The sequence below is a fragment of the Amphibalanus amphitrite genome, unplaced genomic scaffold (assembly GCF_019059575.1).
Source record: "Amphibalanus amphitrite isolate SeventyFive unplaced genomic scaffold, NRLGWU_Aamphi_draft 001342F_arrow, whole genome shotgun sequence".
Classification (NCBI taxonomy): domain Eukaryota; kingdom Metazoa; phylum Arthropoda; class Thecostraca; order Balanomorpha; family Balanidae; genus Amphibalanus; species Amphibalanus amphitrite.
In genome coordinates this window covers 122362-146248 of record NW_024882835.1, presented here as the reverse complement: position 1 = coordinate 146248, position 23887 = coordinate 122362, and the positions used below count along the sequence as shown (strand labels likewise).

General features: G+C 47.8%; 1 protein-coding gene, 1 long non-coding RNA gene and 1 other non-coding gene across 11 annotated transcripts; all 3 read right to left on the bottom strand.

Annotated features, from left to right (window-relative positions):
- Positions 1-10138: 10138 nt before the first annotated feature.
- Positions 10139-10211, bottom strand: Trnar-ucg. The gene has a single exon. It is a non-coding gene; the product is annotated as a tRNA-Arg (tRNA).
- Positions 10212-13115: 2904 nt separating this feature from the next.
- On the bottom strand, positions 13116-16998 carry LOC122372305 (lactoylglutathione lyase-like). 9 transcript variants are annotated; one of them, XM_043349365.1, is made up of 2 exons: positions 16983-16998; positions 13116-14203 (listed from the first exon to the last, which is right to left on the bottom strand). In XM_043349365.1, the coding sequence occupies exon 2, from the start codon at positions 14158-14160 to the stop codon at positions 13630-13632; it is 531 nt and encodes a 176-aa protein (XP_043205300.1). In that variant the 5' UTR covers positions 14161-14203; positions 16983-16998; the 3' UTR covers positions 13116-13629. The 9 variants fall into 9 exon arrangements, with proteins under 9 accessions (XP_043205300.1, XP_043205293.1, XP_043205301.1 ...); XM_043349358.1 differs by lacking the exon at positions 16983-16998 and adding an exon at positions 16300-16540; XM_043349366.1 differs by lacking the exon at positions 16983-16998 and adding an exon at positions 16509-16540.
- Positions 16999-21528: 4530 nt separating this feature from the next.
- On the bottom strand, positions 21529-23631 carry LOC122372306. Its single transcript, XR_006254846.1, has 3 exons — positions 23416-23631; positions 22829-22973; positions 21529-22314 (listed from the first exon to the last, which is right to left on the bottom strand). It is a non-coding gene; the product is annotated as an uncharacterized LOC122372306 (long non-coding RNA).
- Positions 23632-23887: the final 256 nt, after the last annotated feature.

Sequence of the window (23887 nt, the reverse complement as noted above, 5' to 3'; positions counted from 1 at the left end):
AGAAAAGGAAGCTAGTGGATGGCAAAGGTGCTCATGCTGGTATGTAATCCCTTTACGTTTCATTGCCTTTAATATTTTTGTTTGGTCCTGTGTTTGTTCACCTAAGATATTGTTTTTTACAGGATAAAATGTATGTCCTGATAATTGCAGCCACCCCCGACTGGAAATAATGCACGCTTTCGTCGAGAACTCGAGCGTAGTTGGGCGTTTGCGCCGAAAATTTTCGGCGTACTTCGGCGTAAATCGACGGCTTGCGCCGAAATTTTCGGCGTACTTCGGCGTAAATCGCGAAAAAAACGTCCGGGGGTGGCACCAACTCGGCCGGCGAGGGTTAAATGTCTTCGGGAGTTAAACATCTTAAATATCACTTATCTTGTCTCGTGTTCGTCTCAGGGTATTTAAGTCATGTTCAGTGAACCTGATTGCGGCTCTCCCACGGCGGGAACAGTTCACCGATCCAGAGTGAGGTTATGGATTGTCGGATCCCCTAGTTCAGATAACGTATGCTATCGTGTGCGTATTGACCGTTGTGATTCCTGTATATCCGGCGTGTGGTTTGTGAGCGGACGCTGGCAATCGGTCCCGCGTGGCCTGGTATCTGCCCCCGATCCCATCGGCCGTGCTTGCACCACGCCTGTTGAAGGCCCCGTCAGGCGTCAGTCACCGGCTGGGCACTACTGCTGATCAGAGCCGGGCAACAAAATAAAGGTTACGTTATGGAACATGCCAGTGAGTTTGTGAGTCAGGAGATTTTGTGATAGCGAACCCTGGTGCTCGGTCCCGCATGGCCTGCTGATGTCTTTTGTCTGCCCGATCCCGTCGACTGTGCCAACAACCGTCTGTAGACAGTAGTCACTGGAAGACAGTCACACACACACGCCAGCCCCCCCCCCCCTCGACAAAATGTGCGTGGCTACAGCCTGCAGCCATCAGTAAGCCTTGAAAATTTTCGGCGCATGAAGCATGGCTTGGTAGAATAATTTCGCCGCATAAACCCTTGCGCCGAAATTTCGGCGCATCACCTCCGCTGAGAACTTCAGCGTAGTGGAGGCATTTTTTCCAGTCGGGCAGCCACCCTGTAACTCAGAAACTAATGGGCCAGCCAATGTGGAAATATGAGTAATTTGAATTGAGGGCTGTTCGGGTCCCTGCAGCATAATCTGTGCTGCATGCCGCATGCGTCATACTTGGGTGATGTCAGCCGCCTGGCTCCGCGTCCGCCCACCCATCGCCCACCCTCGTCCCTCTGCCGGCACGCCTGAGCCGAGCTCCGCTGCAGCCTATTCCACACGTTGCGAACCGTGGCACGGGGGGACCGCCACTGGTGGTTGACGTTGAAATAACTGTTAAAATGCGTTCAAATGTGGTTAAAAGCAATGTGCCACTGAAAATGGTGATAATGATGCCTAAAAACAGCATTTGCGATCCGAATTTGCCGGCATTCAGCTTTCCGAATAATCACATAAAATCCACCAAGGACGACACAAATTCGTTCTGGCCGGAGAAGGCCAATCGCTCTGAAATCCTGCTCCATGATTCACCGACTTTTGATGAAGATCTGTATTTTGTCCTCAGCATCGTCTGGTGAAAAAGTCATGGCGGTACAAGATCCCTCGAAGGAATTTGCAGAGGACCTGGCCATATTAAATTCAGATGAGAAGCTGCCCAACACTCGCATCAAAGAGGTAAGATTTCATTCATAAAAACGCTTTACGTGAACGTCTTTTGTGTAATCTATGGAATGTCGCCGGCAAATATGTGCGTAATGCACATTTATCTCAAGTTCATTTATCTCGTTCAATATACAGAAAACCTCCTAATATCGTGTATGATAAAACTTCACAAAAATATTTCAGCAACTTTGCTTCGCTAGGCTACAGCGGCGGCCGATTATATGCCGGCGGGGGCCCAAACATTTTAACGAACCAGCGGTGTAGATAGGCAAGTATATGACTCATGACCTAACCCTGCTCACTACCTCTGACATATACTTAATCCCACCCTCCTCTCTTCCCCTCTCAGGTATACGACTCGCTCGCCTCTCGTCTGCTGCGTTTGGACGGAAGCGCCGCCAGTCAGTCGGCGGCCGCCGCGGTAGCTCGTGCCGTTCTCACCTCACAGGACGGCCGACAACTATGGCGTGTCCTCAACACCTCCGCCACGTCCGGCCAGGCTGCCTCGGCTCTGCGTCTTCTGAGCGCGGCTGTGGCCTGTGGGGGAGCGCCAGCCAGGACTGTACTGGCGGAGTTTCAGTTTAACCACGGGAGGCTGCCTCAGGTGGCAGCGGTGAAAAATCTGGCGTCTGAGGCAGATGTGCGGACGGAGTTTGTGACGTTTGTGCTGGCGTTCCTGGTCGGTGCGGATCGACTCCTGGTGCAGGTGGGACAGGGGGACGGGAGGGATTGGTGGGACATTGGTGGGAGCGGGTCGACCCGCGGTCGTGCAGATGACGGAATGGTGAAACATGGGGTTGGTTCATGGCTGGTGGGCCGGATGGATATAAAAGGATCAGTCGGAAACTATGGTAAAGGGTTAAGTGTGAGTGTTGGGTGGAAAGCACCCCTAGGGAGATTTTTGGGAATACTGTTGCTCTTTGAACACTTGGCATTATACATATAGGCGGGACCGATGAGTGATAAATGTTTACCGGGGCGCGGCAAACGAAAGTTTACTAGACGAACGGAAGTGTGATTTGTGAGGTAAAATAGCGTGGCAATGATCAAGGCTTCAGTGGCCAACCTATCTTTAAGGATCCTCATGCGTCTTTTGACCTTGACATGTGTTTTTATGTTGACATGTCTGTGTCTGCTCCTCAGGCGATATTGGACAAGGTGACGCCGTTAATGCTGGTTCTCTCCGGTCTCAACACGGACCGCGCGTCCACCATCCACTTTGTACTGAGTACCTTCAAACAGGCCATCCTGGAGAACAACAAGATCGCCAAAAAGGACAAGGTACGGGGGTTTGTGGGTCTCTTGGAAAGCATAGCTTCGGGCTCAACGCAATGATAGATTTGAGCTTTGTATGTAAAGTCTGTTCTTTCGTATAGGTACTAATTTTAGGCCAAGGAAGTCTGTTCTGTAAGTTAGCATCGATTTCTTTAAATGTGTATGCTGCATCTGAAATCATGGATGTAAGTCGTTTTTTATTAGAAATGATGGAAAAATTCCATATTATTCAATGCTGTTTTGTATTGACCTAATTAAAACCGCTGAGAAGCTGGTGTAAGGTAATCACAATTCGCTTTGATCGAGACCAGCGAGTTTTTTGCACGTAACGATTTTCCGCTAAATAACCGCTCGGCTAACAGCAAGTTAATGATGGCCGTTTCATTACATAACTGATGTTTTTTTTTCTGGCAGTTGCGTCTGTTCAACTCGAGAAACCTGTCTCCGCTCCTGCAGCTGTATAAATGGAGGGGTCATCAGCTTACCTGGAAATCACGCACAAACAGGTAGGTATTTTACCGTAAATCTTTGCTGAAAAATAAGAAAAGAAGTTTCACCTCAAAGCGCGAAATAAGGTAGAAAAAAATCTGGAGAAGTTGAACAAATATTCATGAAACTTTCTGGCAGCGGCACCCAGGATAAATCCTACTTTTCATTCATAGAACGTCGAAGTAAATTATGGTGTATGACAGCTTTATGTGTAATTTTCTGCTATAAGTCGTATCATAGTTTCATGGTGAAAGTATCTAATCAGTAACATTTTCCCTCCCGGTCAGGTACAAGAAGAAAAAGAAGCCCGGCGTCGCTGCTGATGAGGAGGAAGAGGAGGGCGCCAACCCGGCCGACCCCGAGGAGCTACTGCAGGTGCGGGAGAACGTGCATCAGTTCCTGAGCATCCTCTGCACGTCACACAAGGCCGGCATCGTCTTCAAAGATGGTACGTTATTCTCTTCAACATCGGAATATGCCGGGCGGCCTGTTACTTTGTTAATTTGTGTGGATATAGTAACGAAGTGCATTCTTATTACGAACTGACTCGCGGACGATTTGCAACGCGCCTTTGGTGTCCGTGTATCCGTGGTAAATGCCTTCCTATTAGGTTTGATTGCTATTTGCTTTGGTGTCAGTTGATGGGTTTTGTGTCAATGATGCCATAACTCTTATTGACAACACGTATTGTATCGCTAGCTTGTCATTGATAACGCATGCTTTTAGCGTGACATAATTGATCAGGCACACAGCCGCACAGACGTATAATTTTTATAAAAGAGTGAGTTGCCGAAAATTGTCATTAGTATATTCTCTCATTAGCGAGAATGCAGGAGGTCCGTCTCTGGAGGACTGACTGCACTAGAATTCAGATTAGATGCCATTGTATGCGACTCCCTACGACCCACCAATTCAGCCTGAAGAAAGGCATACCGCGCTGATGCTGACGCGACATCTCTGTGGTCTTACAGCGTCCCTGGGAACATCGGGCTCCAACTGTAATCCCGTGCTTCTGGAGGTGCTGAAGAACCTCAGTCGGCCCTGGAGGGACGAGATGACTGCAGGTTAGTATTGAGGCGGTAATGTTTACATATCGGCTATTTGCGGAGTATTTGGAAAGCCCGCTTCTTATAGACTAGACAATGACCTGTGTTATGTAGTAGGTGCTGCTATATAAAGTTCTGTTGTTGTTCAATTTCTCCAATAGCCATGAATTGCTAAAAAAAAAAAATATGGCTAACTTTGTAAGGATTCGTATGCAATCAGTTATTTTATTGGCCATAAGATAGTTTTGGAACAATTGCTGGCAGGTGTCTAACGCGTCTGAGTGTCCTTGACCCCTTGTCGCACTGCTTTACCCCTCCCCTCTATTTCCCTCTCTCCCACAGAGCTGGTAATTTCCACTCTCTCGGCATGTCCGGACCTCTGCCGGTACTACCTGCCCTCTCTCTCCTCCGCACTCTGCCCGGCGCGGCCGTCGGCTGAGTGGCGTGCCGCCGTTGCCATGGTGACGCGCGCGGTGGCGTCCGTACAGCTGACCATGCCCTCGGGCGATGCGCGCCTGATGCCTGAGGCGGTGTGTCGAGTGGCAGCTGCCTGCTACTATCCGCCCCCTGTGCAGGAGCTGATCAGGTAAGGGTTGGCTGTATTTTTTTTTTTCATCGAGGGTTTGGAACGCACAGGCTGAACAAAGATAGACGGATGAGTGATGGCCTAGGGTGGGCATTGTGATGATCTCTTAATGCTAGTGAGTTTTTGCCAGAAACTTGTCAACTATTGGCTTGCTTTACCAAGGTGCTCTGCTTTTGGTATGCATTTTTATCTATTAAGAACTGTTTATTTCGTATCTGTATTCAGGATTGACTGATAGATGTAATTCCTTTTTTCTCTTGTATTCGCTAAGTTTTTAGTAAGATATGCTCATATTACACCCGTCCTAACTTAGATTTTGCCGGATGTTTTTTCAGGGACGGTATCGGACACGAGGATGCGGCGGTCCGCGCCGACTGTCTGCGGCTGCTGCTCACAGTTACTGATCAGGTGAGTTGGTGAGCGTTTGTGAGCTCCTGTGGTGAGGTATTGGTGAGCATTGGTGAGCTCGACCTGTGGTGAGTTGGCGGTGAGCGTTGGTAAGCTGCATGCGATTGTTAATGCTGAAACTGCGCCTTTGTCTCTCTGCCGTGAGGTAAAAGTCCTATTGAAGGGCTACTTATTGATAAAAATTCCCCAATTGCATTTTGAATGGGGATGTTCAGTTTTCGAGTGGTTGGATTTGGCCTACCGCCTACGAGAACTTCGTTTGTCAAGTCTCGCTTTTGGTAGCCTGTGGTCACCAGTCCAACTAACAGTTTCATTTCCTGCCGACAGGTGGCAGCCCTGCAGACCCAGCTGGCCAACTCAGTCGAATACGGCGCCATGGCTCGAGCGGCCCTCTGCAGCGACATCACCCGGTACCTACCGGCTCCCAATCAGCTGACTACGCTCTGGAGCCAGCTGACTGCCTCTGAGGCTCCTCCTGCGGCGGAGGTGGCTCTTCTGGCGCGAGTGCTGATTGGTTGTCAGAGAGTTGCGTCACAGGAGTGGCGGCTGCAGCCGATGCTGCTCGGACAGCTTCAGGGGAAGCTGGCGGAGCTGCAGCTGCCCGAGGACGAGCTGCAGCTGCTGCGAGACCAGCTGCAACAGCTGACCGAGGGCAGACAGGTTAGCTGCCAGACTGGGTGGCTGGGGTTGCTCCTTGGAGCCTTTGGATATTATTTGGATCGCTAATATTTATGTTGTCAGTTTTAAAGTGAAGGTAAAATATCTAAATATTGTGCCTCTGAGATATAACTGTATTTTGTACTCAGTCGACCTTACCGTCTCTGTTGGAAGACGTATTTGCGAGTCTGCCTTCAGTTACTACTTTATACTGGGGTCTCTATCCCAACTTATAGTAATGATTCCTTTATAGGAGAACACTAACTGAATATTGGATGAGTGGATCCAGATGTACGGGAACCCGCAGTTGCTACTGTACAGCGCCCTTGAGTAAATTGTCCTAGCACCCTCACAGGGAACAACGATAAGCTGTCAGAGGGCACGCACAGAAAACCTCAGCTGCTCTTGTACAGGGACCGGCAGTCGATATCAAGGTTATCGGTTGCTACTGGACAGGACAGACGGCTAGAGTTGGGGTTAGTGTACAGTTAGCAACTGCGGGTCCCCGTACCCAGGTAGCGTAAATTTACTCATCAAACTTAACCCTCATGTATGGCCTACGCCGCCGTCCTTTTCAGTATGTCGTGCCGGTGGACCGGTCTCTGGTGCCCTCGGATGTACCAAGAATCCTGGCAGAGATCCGAGGAGAACATTTCGTCGAGACCACTGAGGACACGACAGAGGCGGCGGAGAACCCTGAGGGGGTCAAGTTAGAACCTAAAGACACGACCGAGAAATACGAGCAGAAAATGAAAGATGACGCTCTTCCAACGCTGAGTGGAGCGTCGAAGCAGCAGCGATTGGCGTCGTTTGTTGCCATGACAACGAAACTTCTCCGAACAACTCCACCGCCGCTGGCGAAACTACGTGCACTTGTGGCTCAGCTGATTGAGGCATTAAATGACGTCACAACTACCTCCACCAAAAACAAGAAGAGAGCTTCAAGCGAAAGCATGGATGACGCCTCAACTGCACCCACAAAACGGAGTAAGAAGAGTAAATCGAAGACATCGGCTGTGAAGGAAGAGCCTGAGGATAACACCGATGACGTCACTGGCACAGAGCTGAGCCGGCCGTCCGGCTGGGTCGACTGGGTGAAGCTGGTGCTGAAGAAGAGCCTGCGGCAGTCGGAGGTGGGGGAGACGGTGCTGGAGAGCCTGACGCTGCTGTGTGAGAAGGGCCTGTTCCCGAGCAGTGGAGGAGCGCCTTCACAGACTGAGGTGAGCGGGAGGCGTGCTGACATAACGGTGGTGAGGGGTTCATACTCCATTTTTCAAGCATGTAAATGAAAAGATATTGGATGTTTCTTACAGCTTAGTCTTACTGATTTTCCTGGCGTGTAAATCAAAAGATATATTTCCATTGGCCGCCTTCATGAGCCACAAACTAGTTAGCTCCTCGCTATTTTTACATACTTTCTCAGATTCTGCACCCTCAAGACCACCACGGCGTCCATTTTTCAATGTTTGGCTCTATAGCACACCCTACGCTACCTCACGATCACATTTTCTATCTTCCACAGCCTCTGGATAACTCCGTCAGCTGTGAGCTACTCTACGAACTCCTACTGAGTCATTCCGCCTTCCTGGAGCGAGTCCTGGACCCGGCGGAGTCAGAGCTCGTCCTGCGTGACTCCATACTCCGACTCATGCTGGCGGTGGCCAATAGGAGTCAGCACGTGTGCCGTGCCTCGCATGTGGCTCTCCTGTTGGCGGCGTACGGAGCGACGATGTCTGAGACGGATCAGACCATCCTGTTGGTGAGTCAGCGGTCAAATGGAATAGGAGATTGGTGGGGCTTACTTCTGGCAATGTCTCTGGAAGTCTTCATGCTTTATAAAGGTGTATCTTTTGCATGTCATTTAGCGCAGGGCTGATGTGCGTCGCTTAGATCGATAACTCCCTTGCTATTTGTACTGAACATGAGAGACGCATAGTCATAGACCCGGACCGTCAGCGCTTCTGTTCGCTTTTACGCGCCTCCATGCGTGCCATTGATGCGAGCGATATCTAATGCATTTGAATCGACTCTCACATGCGATTTCTTATCGCCGAACGAGTCCATTCCAGCCCTAACGGCAATGTGTCGACCTTTCAGTTGATCAGCCGTTACGAGCTGGCGGGCGTATCGCTGCAGGCTTATCAGCCGATGGTGTGGGGCTCGGCGGCTCTAAACTTCTACAACCCAACTCAGGTATAGTTGGGGGGGGGGGGGCTGAGGACGCGGTGCTGGGGTGGGAAGGAGGGAGCCATTCAAAGGAAGCTACTGAGGGACCGTGGGGGATGACGAAGCTATTTAACAAGAGCTTTAGTGGCTGAGGTAGCCTAGGATAGAAGTTTGTTCCGCAGTTTTGTTTGGGCTTACTTGCGCACAAACCCAGTGTTTGGTCATCAGTGGTTTGTATTTTTTAATATCAGAATTAAATTGTTGGCCCCCTTTGTTTCAGTATTTTGTATAACTATTCTATAATTTGTTCCTGCTACTTTGTGAGATTTCGACATCATTGTCTGATATTTTCCGTGCTCCATTTCTGTGCCGGTCAGGGCGGAGGGCACAGTCTGAAGAGCCAGCCCTCGGCAGATGACGTCATCGGCCTGCTGGACTCGGACAAGATGGCCGCCACCTGCCGACGGCTGCCGCTCAAAATCACCCTCAAGGTGAACAGACTACTGCATATTAATTATTTATGCCGGCCATTCACATTCGGGCCATTGCAAACCATAATGGATGCGCTCAGCCAATGTAGTACGTTTCTGTTTGGTTACAAGACATGTTATTTCTCGTTCTTCTGTTGTTGATTCGATTAGAATATTTTGTTATCGCTTTTAGATTATCCCAGTGTTCTTTCTTTCTTTTTTTCTTTCTTTTGTTGAATAGATGCTTCAGACCTTGCGGACCATTGCGAACCGTTTGTGTTGATCAACGATATTTTTATATGCGTAGTACGGTGATCCCAGTGATGAATTCTAGCGTATTATATTTTGCTCGTTCAATGGTAATTCTTCGTGATACGTTGTTTGCGACATTATCGAAATTTTTGCAACACAGTTAAAGCCGCACCGCCGCCACACCTGAGCACCCCCCCCCCCTTCCCCACACACACACACACACACTATTTTCAGCCTGTGCGCGTGGCTCCCGACCCGGGCGTGTACGACATTCGCTTCCTGGCACCTCTGCTGCTTCGTCTAACAGCCCCGGAACAGCAGGGCGAGCCGCTTAAACTAGTGTCGGCCGGGGCGCTAGGTGTCGCCCTCTGTCTGCTCAGCTGTAGACAGGTGGCGCTGCGGTCGGCCGGATGGACCACCCTGGCGAGACTGTATCAGCAGCTGCAGGCTAGCAGGCATCAGAGGTGGGTACTGGAGTGATGGATAGGGGAAGAGAGAGAGAGAGAGAGAGAGAGAGAGAGAGAGAGAGAGAGAGAGAGAGAGAGAGAGAGAGAGAGAGAGAGAGAGAGAGAGAGAGAGAGAGAGAGAGAGAGAGAGAGAGAGAGAGAGAGAGAGAGAGAGAGAGAGAGAGAGAGAGAGAGAGAGAGAGAGAGAGAGAGAGAGAGAGAGAGAGAGAGAGAGAGAGAGAGAGAGAGAGAGAGAGAGAGAGAGAGAGAGAGAGAGAGAGAGAGAGAGAGAGAGAGAGAGAGAGAGAGAGAAAAAAAATAGAAGGGAGGGACAAGTTGGAACATGCTTTAACATTGCTTAGACTTTAGAGTATTTTTAGTATTGATTTGGTAGACAGGAGGTCATAAAAGACGAATGTGATCCTTTAAGTAACTTCCAAAATAGTGTTTTCAAGCGAAATGCTTGTTGTGTTAGTGGAAGTTCGCCTCGGCGTCCGCCCTGCCACCTGGTGGATGGACTTGAAGTAGTAGTTTCTAGGTGGCGCTGTCAACGAAGAAATCGATACGATGGATCGATCCGACGAAAATAAAACATTCTCTTTAGCCATCCTTGTGGCTCAGATTTCAGAAATGCGTAACATGAAAATATTTATTTTTAGCAATAACCGAGCGACCGTGACAGGACTCGAACCTGCAGTCTTCTGATCCGAAGTCAGACGCCTTATCCATTAGGCCACACGGTCTTGGCGCCGCTTTGCTAACATTTTTAGGTACCATCCGTGTTTTAGCTGAGATGTATACATGTAATGACGTCAGAAACAAATAATTATCCCGTACAGAACTTCAGTAGTACCTATTCAGGGCCAGGTGCTCAAAGAAATACGGATGTCGTTTAATTTATAATAGATTGTGGAGTGGTTTGATGGGGTTCAGGGAATTTTCATTGCTTTTTGTGAATGTAAATTCCGCTTTGGTGCGATAAAATTGGAAGAAAGGAGATAATAAGGCATCAATTAATGACTATGGAACATTTGATATTCCTAAAAACCGTATCATTCTTGCCATTGTGCTATGCTGTGTCTTGGAAGCATGATGGCGCTAACGCTGAGTTATTTTGTGTGTGTAGCATTTTGCCTCTATAATGCATCTGATTTAAAACATGTTTCAGTTAATTTTGCGTCAATCCTACTAAGAAGACCTCAAAGTATTTACTCCACCTTCCGTCAGTTTTCTGAATATCGGCGCGTCACAACGCACAAATCGTCTCGCTCCCCTAACCAACATTTCCCTCCCTCCCGCTGTGTGGCAGGCAGCGCCGGGTGTGGCTGACCCTCCTCGACCTGGTGCGAGCGGCGGCCGCTGGTGCACCCCAGCAGAGGCTGCCGTTTGTGGTGGTGCACGGCTGGTGCCGACTGGTGTTGGTGCTCCAGCAGCCGACTCACAGGCTGTTCAAGCCGGCCACCCGGCTGCTGCTACGTCACGCCAAGAACGGCAGCCTGGAGATCGGGAAGGTGCCACTGTTCTTCGAGCTCTTCAACAGGTGAGAGCTTTTCCTCCCGGGTCTCGGGACTGGGATTATTGAGTTTTTAGATGTTTAAGGGAATGTCATTCTCGTCAGTTATGTTCTGTGGCGTCTACAACACAGCTGCTCCTCCGGGTTTTGGATGTCTGATGCTGTTTTTGAAAGCATTTTGATATCGGGTTGACATACATGTCGAGTGTGCTCCTGGCTGATTTAGCTCGAATAATTAATGAGATATAATGACTCGTTTCTTACTGTAAATCATTTCACACCGTTCACTTGAATCTAGAGACGTTTTATTCCTAGTCGATCATAACCTAGATAGAATACCGTATGGTCACAATTATAACTTCTAAAGGGCGCCTATTCTGCTCCTCTACATGCCTCTATCACCCTCTTATTCACCCCCGGCAGCGCGTCGAGCCTGGAGCACCGCTCGGAGCACGCCTGGATGGTGGGTCACCTGTGTCAGAGCGTTCGCCAGATGTCCGACTACGGCGTTCTCCAGCGCACCGTCACCTATAAACTGGTGATGGGACTGGCCGCCTCGTGCCTGGCATCGGCACGACCGCAGCTGCTCAAGGTATAGGAGGGGATGTTGGAGGAAGGAGGTGTTTTTAAGGAGGGGGATGATGTTTTGTGGCTTATGTGACAGGAATTACATCTTATTACGCCCAATTTAGGCGGCAGTGCACACATTTCAGTAATAGTTAGTGCAGGCGATTTCGACAAGACGTCATAGTCTGTCTATGGCGAACAGTTTGATTCGGTTGCACCGTTACTGAATTGTGTTCACTCTGTCTGTATTTGACCGTAAAAGGCGTTGATAAAATTGCCCTTGTGGCAGTCTTAGATGCTCAAACTACGCATGTCTATTGTCTATCTGGTTGGTAGATTTGTGTCTGCTCTTTGTCCAATGACCTATTGAGATCTTTACAGACTTCAGGTGATCCCCTATTGAGGAATGACAGCACTGGAAATGGACGAACTTTCACCTGGTCACCTCAGCTGTTTTATGATTGGTGACCTTGAACGGTGATCGGTGACCTTTGGTCCATGATGACATGTCCGATGCAACCTCTGACCTTTTAGTAAAATGTGAGCCATGACCATTTGTAACTACTAACCCGTCCTCATGACCTATAACCAACGACCCTTACATCAGTTCACTGACCCGTGACCCCTGTGCCCAGGTGTTGGAGGTCACCTGTCGAATCCCGGGCGCTCTCCTCGACCTCCACTACCGACATGGACTTCTGGTCTGGGTCAGCGCTCTGCTGCGCCGCTTCGGCCGCGAGCCAGCCACCCGCGCCGCAGTCGTCTCAATGGCGGCACAAATGGCGCAGACACTGCGCGCACACTACGAAAGCGGCGCGCCGAGGCCTGTGGCGCTCCTCGCCGCACTTGAGGCGCTTGTGGCGCGACTGTCAGATGCTACGAGTGAAGACGCGGCGCTGTGTAAGGATGTGGAGCGCGTGCGGCAAGAAGTAGCACAGATGCAGGCAGTAGCTGCTACGTAGGGGGATGGATGGGGGCTTCATGACTGGGCCCGAACTGGAGAGCTCTGTTGGCTTGATTGTGCTGTGGATTGTGCCACTCTGGTTCCACGTAGGTTGTTGGGAATTGGCGACGGGATGACAATTTGTTGAACTGTTTCAGGCTTGTCGCGAGTTTGCAGTTTTACGATATCAGGATGGTCATGCTATGGCTCTTCGCGTATAGGGATAAACTATGGCCCTGTAATTTTTGACCGTATGTGTGCATTTGTCCATGAAGCCACGGAATATAAGCGCATCACGTCATTCCTGCATTTTCACAGGATAATGGAAAATTTTAGCTTATATTGTATGACATCAAACTATGAAGTCAGGGTCAGTATTTTGACTTAACTTCTACTTTTGAATTGGACACCGAGATGAGAGCCGGGGAACAAATAGGTAAAGACGTCATTGTCAGACGTCATATGTATCAACTATCGGCTCCAATCCGCCCTCATCAGGGCTGCCTGATCAACTTATCATTATTTCACCTCCCCAGCATGTCACTCTTGGCATATCTGAGATGCCTCCTATCCAAACCGATCGCAGTGGAGCGATTCCAGGAACCGCCTCGTTTACCAAACACATTTTAACATATTGTCGTGCACGTATATTTGGCAATCCAATAGCCAGGTAACCAATACCCTGTTGGTGCTGGTCCTTCAAGACCCACGTTTATTTATCGACCAGCATACTGTTGACAAACTGACCAATGCTTCCTTCATTTAACAACAAGCTTAACATGATACATCCGTCCAAACAACATCCGTAAACAAGTTTGATTATTAAAGGCCGTGGTTTACGACTTACTGGACAAGTTGTTAATCATTGTGATACAAATCAGTCATTCCGTCACGCCACTGTTGTGGCTTTCGTTGCGAAAGCATGACCTTTTCAGCATTCCAAAGAAACACCGTTGTATGTATAGCGTATACAATTCGGAAAGTCACAGCTTACCTAGTGAGCTGGGAGCTGGCTTGCTCCTGTATCAGTAGAACTCATGTATCAAAAGCATCCTCGATTAAACATACGAAAATCCCAAAGAAGTCACATCACCAATCATCAGCAATCTCAGCCGAAGCCACTTCCAACTTTCCCACCTCACATAGCAGTCAAGTTGCCACCATTCAGGATCTCAATCCAATATCCGTCCGGATCCTGAACGAAGGCCAGTCCCTTCATCCTGCCTTCGTTCGGCTTCTTGACAAACTTCACACCGAGCTTCTCGAAGCGCTCGCAGGCCGCCTCGACGTCTGGAACTGCCAGCCCGATGTGGCCAAACCCTCGCGGATCCGAGTTTCCATTGTGGTACCCCTTGAAGTCGGGATCCGACTCGGTCCCCCAGTTGTGTGTCAGCTCGATGGTCGCCCTCCTCGAGAAACACCACTTCGTACGCTCCTTTTCGTCCGTCGGGATGTCCTCTTTCGCCTCGTACCCCATGAAGTACAGCGAGAACTTCGCTTCGGGGAAGTCGAACTTCTTCAGAAGGCGCATGCCGAGTACGCGCGTGTAGAAGTTGAGCGACGCCTTGGGGTCTTTGATTCGGTACATGGTCTGCTGCATGATGAAGTCAGCCGTGGAGGGGTCCGGCTCAGCACACGCAGCCGACACCTCTTCGGCAGAGAGAGACATGACTCCTGCTTCCAGATAAACTGAGGACAATGCCTATTATTATCTGAAATATAACATATCAGTGGATCGTCAGCATCCAAGCCTGGACCTGTGGTGTTCATTAAACTGAGCTCCGCAAAACGTGTTTCGATGTTACACCACTGTTGTAGCAAACGGAAGACCGTCGTCATTGCACTGTAATATTCATGGTCAGAGAAGCACCGTCGCATTCGGTGGAAGCTGTTTCACACGAGCTATATCAGACAATGGAGTTTTCCAAGGAACAATGCCATCGCCCATCATGGAAGTCACAGACAACGTCTCATGTTGCATTTAGTGTCGGCTGTGCAATGTGCATTGTTTATGAATTCGACCCGAATCGTTTAGTATGCGGCTGCAGGCACGGTTTCCGTCAAAGCAAAGGTTGCTACGTTAAAGGAAAAACAGATGGCAAAGTAACCGACCTAGCTCACCGTAGGTCTTAGGCCACTTCAATCATGCTACGACATTCACATTATACGGCTGGCTTAGGGTGGTAACTACAGAGGAATGCTGTCATAACCTTCCAGAGGATCGCACGGCTGCAGACTGTGACCTATTGTTCACGGGCGAAACGACAAGCCATCCGGACCGTGTCGCGTTCTTCGGCCACCGGTTTATGAGGCGGACAGACGCCTGGGCTGCTAAACTACGTCGCGGTGCAGTGTGTCTCGTCAGTTCGTCCGGATATAGCCGCAAACCTTGTGCAACGGAACGGTGTAACAGCATACCTACTATGAATAAAACAGATGTTACAGTGCCACCGAGTCAAACTCCTGATGTGCACTATTGGAACTTCTCAGAACACTGCTGAAGGGATATCTATGATGCTGAAACATGGGGTTTAAGTACAAATAGAGCCTGACCTTCGGACATTCAGGTAGATGTGTACTGTATGCAAGGGTAAAATTCAACAAATTTGAGGACTGAGGAATGTTGGAATCCCACATTATAAAATATTATAAAAAATCAACGCTGCCTTGTTAATGACCACAAGGTTGACTTGTAACCAATTACTCTGAAAAAGGCAGATCCACTGGTTAAAGAATAAGGGTGGTGCCTGTTGGCTGTTGGTTCAGCTCAAGGCTATATAAACCTGGTTCAGCTGATGGGTAGCAATAAATAGGAATACTGGATAAATCATACTTCCTGTCACAGATGTGTATTGCTTACTTCTTTAAGAATGGCAAAAGAACTAATATATACTAAAATGCAAATTTAAAGGTTAAGCCATCCTTGCACATGTGTGGAGTGAGAGAACATAGTGTATTGCTTATATTGTATTGTACTGCTTTGAAGTATTGTATGCGACAGAAGGCAGAAACTTTGTTGTTCAAGACTACCTACCTATTATTTGTATGCTCAAAGACTTCATTGTAGAAACATTGCTTCCAAATTCAATTACCTAAAACTTAGTGTTAAAAGTAGCCTTAAGAACATGGGTCCATCGATGTAATATGGTTCACTATGAGCTGTGATGATCAATGCTGTTGACCATGTTAAGGCATCAGCATGACTCTTCCGCAGCATCCTAGCCCAAGCCTGGTCGCAGTTCAAAAGTTGAAGTGCTAGTCTTCAGTTCACAGACATGGTGCTCTACCCAGCTTATTTAACTTGTCTTACCCTCCTTCCAGTGTCCCAAAAATGTATTTTGCTCGGGTGTCAGAGGTAAAAATTATTTACCCAAAGGCCAAAAGGGGATGAGAGTGCAAATTGAGGTTTAAGTAGGCCCATAACAGGTTGACAAAAATGACCAAAAGCAGGAATTTATATACAGGTGTGGTAGATTGTAGGATGAAAAAGACCATCTGTGCAAATGCTCTGTTTCAGTAAAACCAGGAGTGAGTGTTTTTTTTTTTTTTAAGTGGAGGTGAGAGTGGAGAATTGTTTTCATTTGTATGTTGTTTCCCACGTAAATCGATAGTTTTGGATGCTGCCTCCTTCCATTTGGATTTTGGAGTCTGACCTATTCATTGATTCATGCGACACAATCACAGTTGCCAAAGAATGGCCTTGGTGATGTTTGCTAAAACGCATGACGATGACGATGACCAGCATCCATCCAACAGTCATACACAGTCACATTCAGACCTACTAATTAAAAAAGGATTAGGTACCTACCTACTTGATAAAATCAAACTGAAACGTCACTGAAACAAAGATATTCAACATCTAGGCTGGTATTCATTGATGAAAATATGATACTGCCAGTGTTTGCAATTTAAAGTACTTTTTTTCATTTTGATTCAGCAGTCTAGCTTTTGTACCACTTCAATTTCGCTCATGTCAAACAACGCTATGCTCTAGTCAGCCATCTAAATGAAGGGTACTCGGGCTCTGGTATTAACTGGATAATTCGCCAGCTGACGCCGTATGGTGGCGCTAGTGGAGCAGCACCATATGACGTCAGCAGAAAACACCGTGAGCAGCTATGAAATGGGAACGAGCACCACGGAAATATCGAAAGGTGATGGACATGTACTGACTTTGGTCATTCAAGTACCACCAACACCATACAAAAACCATATAATATTATCAAGACTGATTCTGGAATCGATTTGTTCGGGTATTTAAAACACACAAAAAATGTTTGTTACCGAATTCTGAAACAGTATAAGGATATTCTTGTTCCTTACTTTTGCCTTGTGGAGTACTTTTACTTGCTTTCTAGTGCGCCCATCACTATCTTGAAATCTGGATTGCAACGCTGTAGGAAAACTTTATTTCATTTGTCATTTCTTCCACTTTTGAGCAGTGATAATTTATTTGGGTTTATACATTCAATAATGAAGACGGCTCCTAACTTTTTAGGGATCTGCAGTGGCTCTGAGAGTAAAATCAGATATTTTCTAGAAACTTGAGGCCACTATTTTCTTATATGCTAGATAATATACAAATATTGACATGTAAAGAATGATACGGGTGTATAATTCTGCATAAATATCAATTCAAAGTATTTAAATTTTTCAAGAACCTTTTTAATTCTTCCATAATGACTTCTTTCAATACAAGCTAGAAGCAATTTCAATCAATAAAGCAGCACAAGGCAGTACATTGAGCTACAATGATCCATAACCAATCGGCACCTGCAATTTGATTGATCTTCGAGATGTACCCTGCCTGTTTCCTGACTTTCCCTTTTCGTTGTACTGGGTGAAGTGAATATTCTGTGAATATTCTTCTGACAGTCAGTTTTTAATCCTACATTATGTTGTCAATCAGATTTAATTGGTTCAAAAACCGTCGTAGTCCGTCTCATTCGCAGTCTACATCTCCACATGCGCACCCATACATGCTCAAAATTTTCACTACGTATGTACTATGTACCCTGCAGCGTATCCTGATGAAAAATGTTTTGTTGAAATCAGAGACACTTCCCAAGGTAGGCCATAGTACATGGCCATATATTTAAGTCAAAACAGATAAACAGATAAACACAATTCCAATCATCAAGTCAACCAGCATCGACAATCTGCACATAAGTTCTAAACCTATTGTAAGACTACTTTGTATTCAAACTTTGTATTGCAGAAGGGTGGAAGCTGCATGGAATTATGCGACAATTTCAGCGTGCATCCACGCTCGAAAGAGCAGGGTTAATTGTAACAATGTCAATACCATAATAACGTAATTGTAGGTGTTGTGATTCGGTTGTCTCTTGTCTGTGCTGGCCATTGCGCGGGCGGTCCAGCGGCGGAACTCGGCTTCGCCGCCGTGGCGCGCTGGCAGTTGCTTCTTCTTCTTCTTCTGCATCCCATTGCCAACCCGCTCAGGGGGGCGGCGGCGCAGGCGGGTCGAGCGGCGGCTCGGTCCGCCCAACATCCTCGATGAAGGTGACGACCTTCGTCGCCGGGCCGCCGAGGACGTCGACCAGGCGAGGGTCGACACCCCAGCGGCGGCGGCGGGCCGCCTCATAGGCCGGACAATCGGTCAGTAGGTGCGCCGCGCGGTCGGGCTCCCCGCACGCGGGGCATTCGTCGTCGGCTTCCGGGCCAATCTTGTGGAGCGTGTCACGGGTCAGCGGTGATGTGCCGGTCCTCAGCTGGGACAGCGTCACCGACCCCAGCGCGCCAGGGAGTCGTGGCCAGGCGTGGGGTCCGGGTGCGGGTGGGCAGCGGTTGCCCTCTGTCGCGACAGCTCCCGGACATGGCGCGTGACGGCGGCCCGCGCACTCGACAGGTCGATCGGTGCGCTGTCTTGGTCGCCCGCCGTGGCCTCGCCAGCCAGGAGGTCGGCGGTTTCGTTGCCGTCCAGCCCGGCATGGCCTGGCACCCACTGGAGCACCGTCTCGGTGCCGTTCTCGGTGAGGGTGCTCAGCACTCAGCAGCCTCCACACCTCGGCGGCCAGGGCCATGGTCTGGTTAGCTGGGCCGCGGCCAAGTAGTTGGAGCCCAGACCTTGAGTCGGTGAGGAGGCGGACCGACTTGGTCGATGCCAACTCCCCGTCCTCCAGGCCGGCCACAGCCGCGAACGCCTCGCGCATGGCGGTCAGTTCTGCTCTTAGGCTGGAGCAGACCGCCCCTGCAGGAGCGCGCACGGTCTCTTCTCTGTTGAGGTGGTGGAACTGGATCAGCGCCTGCGCCGCCCTGTTCCGTCCGCCGCGAGCCGAGCCGTCCGACCAGATAGTGACGTCCGGGTGCGGGAGCTCTGCAATGGCTCGCAGGGCAGCTTCCCTGCGGACTGCAGGCGGGTCCGACCGGCGGGTGGCCACGGGCAGGTCCACCCTGAAGGTGATGCCGCTGCGGTGGCCCAGCCATGGCGGGTCGCAGCTGTAGAACGCCGAACCTGTAACACAATAGAATTGCAATTGTAACAAAGACCTGCATGGTCAGCACACATCTGTCATCTGCAGTGACTGTCATCCCAAGTTGGTATGAATTGGCACAAAGTTGGGTCATGGTAGCACTAGCAGACGTAGCACAAGCTGTTGTGATATGCCATACCGTAGGACTAGGTCGTAGGTTGTAAATTTTAGGTTTAAGGCTGTAGGTTGTAGGTCAGGTTAGGTAAGGTTTGGTTAGAAAGACCCATTCTCGTGCATCGGGCAGCTTGTGCTACATCTACCTTACCAATACCCAATTTGGATTCCCAAAATTGATGGCAAACAGGCTTTTTGTATAACAAGTGTGGTTAATTGTTCTAATCCCCGCTGCAATGTGAGGGTAACTGCTTTTCTACAATCACAAAATTTGAATTCATATAGGTAGGTGTTTACATGTTCAGAAAATGATACAAAATATGACACGATTATAGCTGCAACTGGATAATGGATACCAACCTCAACTAAAAGTTTCTGCAGCCTTATAACCTAACAAATGACTAAATTGCCAAAATAAATCCCTTAGTACAATAGCTTGACTCTAAAAAATAACAGAAATTTTGCATGCAGACCCTCTGAAATGGAGGGTTTATGAAAAGTAACAAAAATAAACATTCACCAATATCAATATGTTGTTATAAATTTCATATGTAGCATAAGCGCCAATACTGCCTTCATTTACAATGTTGCTACTGTTTTCCACTCACAAACGCTGCCCTCCGTGGACAGCAGCAGCAGCAGTGAAACGTCACCCGTGGTGTGACATCATCACCCATGACGTAATGGAAATCCAGTTGTTACCAAGGCCCAGGGTACTCTCTTAGCAGACGTCACCCCAGTTGCCAGATCTAGTGACCAGTTGAAAAATCTAGAGACTTTTTGAAAAGTCTCTAAATGGGCAGGAAAATCACCCAGGACGTATAGGGGATGACGGTTGAGGGGGGGGGGGAGGGGGCGACGGCCGGTTCACGATATCAATCGGCTGATGTTGTCATGGTAACGCCGGTTGTGTGAGGTCCGTGAAGTTAGCGTCAGCAACAGCAGCGAATACAGCGTCATATTCAGAATTGCTTTTAAAAGCCTATTTGTATTGGGGTCAATTAGGGGGCGGGGAACACGAATATGACACTTATTTTGCCCTAACTCCCCTCCTTCATCCCTTAATCCTCCCTTAAATGACGGGGCGCGTCGATTGTGACCCTTATTTTGGCGATCAGACGAACCCTTGAGGCACTTTTGACGCTCCTTTAAGGGACGATTAAGGGATAAGGGATACGCTGCACACATCTGGAACGTGAGGCTGCGGCCAGATATTGACCCGAGGAATCGATTGCTACCCTTATTTTGGCGATCAGGCGAACTCTTGAGGCAGTTTTGACGCTCCCCGTCCTTTAAGGGACGATTAAGGGATAAGGGATACGCTGCAGTCTGCACACATCTGACATCCGGCTAGATATTGACCTGAGGAATCGATTGTGACCCTTATTTTGGCGACCAGACGAACCCTTGAGGCACTTTTGACGCTCCTTGTCCTTTAAGGGACGATTAAGGGATAAGGGATACGCTGCAGTCTGCACACATCTGACACCCGGCTAGATATTGACCTGAGGAATCGATTGCTATCCTTATTTTGGCGATCAGGCGAACCCTTGAGGCACTTTTAACGCGCCCCGTCCTTTAAGGGACAATTAAGGGATAAGGGATATGCTGCACACATCTGGAAGCCGAGGCTGCGGCCAGATATTGACAAGAGGAATCGATTGCGATCCTTATTTTGGCGATCAGACGAATCCTTGAGGCACTTTTGACGCGCCCCGTCATTTAAGGGAGGATTAAGGGATGAAGGAGGGGAGTTAGGGCAAAATAAGTGTCATATTCGTGTTCCCCGCCCCCTAATGGGGATGTTCGCGCTAAGAGTTCCGAAAAGTCTCGCCAGGTGGCAGCACGGTATGCTTTGGACACAACGCGCCGGCCGGGCCGGGGATAACATGCGGGCGGCGACGGCGGCCGACGCGCCGCGAACGGAAACTGCGTTTCATGTCTTTTTCAGGTTCATCATTTTGCTAAAATGAGTAGCTACAGTTGATTTCGATATTAGGAAGACAATGACGCGTGTGAAAGGCAAACTACTACATCGTCATTGAGCGGAAGGAAAGGGAGCTGATCGAATGGTCACCAAAAGCTACGGAGTACGAAAGATACGATGTTATCACATATTTTAACTTACACAGTTGAAATTAAAAACCTTATTACATTCAACATATATTCACACGCATGAAACAATCGATTTACAGCACACATTCCATGACAAGAACGCATACCTACGGTCTTAAGTTGACCTCTAGCGCTCGTCACTGTCAGATAAGTCAATCACATCCCTTTAGTTTGTACAGATTATTGACTTAACCCTTCATCCGGCATGCGTTCATTCTGTAATGATGGGCAACGAATCACCGGCGATTTCTGCGTGGCTCTACATGACATCCTCGTCCGTTCCCCAGGTCAATTGGTTCGGTGACCTTCAAATTATAGCAGGCCCTTCCTCGGTCAGGCTTGATGGATCCACCGTCACTTTGCGCGGTACTTTTAAGGCAGACTGTACCTTCTACCAACACGACTGACTGATTACAATCTGATGCGAAAGGGACAATATCTCGTCGGTCTATCAGTCAAAGTTTAATATTCAGCGACACAAGTGTGAAGGCTGCCTGGAAAACTTGCAACGAACTAAGTAAACTAAGCTTGGCTTGTAATGGGCACAAACTTGTAATAAAGAGGTACTTAATTAACAAATCCACAATGTTCTGTTCAGGCAAGTATCCTTCACATATGAAGCATTGCTATGACGACAGCTCTTCTAGAGCTGATTGATAGCTTTTGAAGGAAGCAGCTGAGTGGCTGAGCCCTACCATTCACCACTTATCACCTTCAACAATTGCTTAAGGCATGCAGTTCTCTATCACTAGAAAATATCTGCCAATTTGCTGGCTCTCATTTGTGTATGATGCAACACGCTTTGCATCAGTGATACTACGACACGAAATGTTGAACACTAGCATAGGTTGCAATGTAGATCCAAGGTGTCCCAGAAGCCAGAGCAAAAAAAAAAAATGACACCTTAATCAACTTCATGATTGTGGCAAAACTCCACTGCTTGACTACACAGAGTACCAACTGTTTGCTCCTCTAAACTTTCACCAAAGGAAGTGTTGCTGATGTCATTTGTAGCAGCAGTGACACTGGTAGGTAACTTCAAATCACAGGATCTGGTAGCATCCATGCTCTTGAATCTGGATCTTATCAATGCAGCATTGCACCTGTGGATAAATGAAAAATGGCATAAGACAGTAGGGAAAGATCTCGGCAAGTCATAATGAGATACATATGTTTAACATGCATGGATAAAAGGACATTATATACTGAAGCAATTAGCAAAACATTGCAGTTTAAACACAGTTGAAATCTGATATGATGAACTGGATACAGTGACATCATCAAGACCCATGAAAAGTATTTGCAATTTTGAAATGCACTTTTATTGCAGTTACATATACAAATATTTTAGAAGGTGAAAATTTATTTTTAAAAACAACAAAAAACTTGCCCGTATTTTGTTGCTAAAAAAGCTGAGTGAATATTCTAAAATATTGTTCACTTCAGTGTGAATCAAAACTTAGAGTAAACAATTATTTACCTGATGAAATTAAGATATTATATCAATAATGAGTAGCTTTAGGTGGTGATGAGTTAAAAAAAAACATTTTGCAAGAAAGGCTATCAGTTACTTCTGGATGATATACTGCAGTGCACAAGCTTTTCACCAACTCCTACCTGGTCTTTCAGTGGGATCCCTCTGTATGCACCTCAGATCTTCATCCACAGGGCTGGTTCCTTCATACGCAGGTCCTCTGCCTTCCTTGATTCCTCGGACTCCATCCTGACAACTCCGCACCAGAAGCATGATTGCACTGGGCACCTGGAACACCATGTGGGATGATCAATACTTGTAACAATTCATAAATAGTAGGTAGCTTAGTGTTCTATTACATATAGGTACCTCCTGGTTACTGGTGTCAAAATAGATCCTAGGTATTTGTCTTTTTCCATCATAACCTTTATCTGCATGCAATATCTTTGGTACCAGACAAAAGAACACTGCTAAAATGCTTGCAATGAATCTTATAAAAATGCATTGAATTTATATAATCATTCTCAGCAGCATGTATCATCTTTTAATGCCTTTCTCAAAGGGCAGGTCAACTTCCTATATTGATATGCCCATAAACTTACACAGGTGAATTACCTGACTCATATGGGCAATACAAGATCCAGCTATGAGTTAAGTTAGACTATTTTATACTCTTAATTATGCTCGCCATAAAAAAATGTCGGGAAACGTGTTACATCGATGGAATTACCGTTTGGAGTCGGTCTATCTTCGGCTTCTCGCCTCTCTTCGGCTACGTCAATTGAAGCCTTTCCAAATTGAAATCTCCTGTCCTTTGTAAACTTGCCTTTCCATGTTTGTGACACTTGCTGAATATAAATTCACAACCCATCTGAGCAAAATTCAAATCAATTGCTATCAAATTCACCGAAATTCAGTCCCTCGGACCGACACCGCACCGACTCCAGTAAAACACAGTGGCGCATTCGCCGCCACAGTTTCTGTGTCCAAAGAAGGCAGTGCTGCCACCTGGTGAGGAAATAAGCCGAACATCCCCATTGACCTCAATAGGCTTTTAAAAGCAATTCTGAATCTGACGCTGTATGCTGTTGCTGACGCTAAGTTCACGGACCTCACGCAACCGGCGTTACCATGACAACATCAGCCGATTGATATCGTGATTGATATCGTAAAATCAAACATGTTTGTTGGAAAGTTTTCAT

What these genes read in the sequence shown, in the direction of transcription:
- LOC122372305 (XM_043349365.1), bottom strand. Translation starts at nt 14,160, where the DNA reads ATGTCTCTCTCTGCCGAAGAGGTGTCGGCTGCGTGTGCTGAGCCGGAC.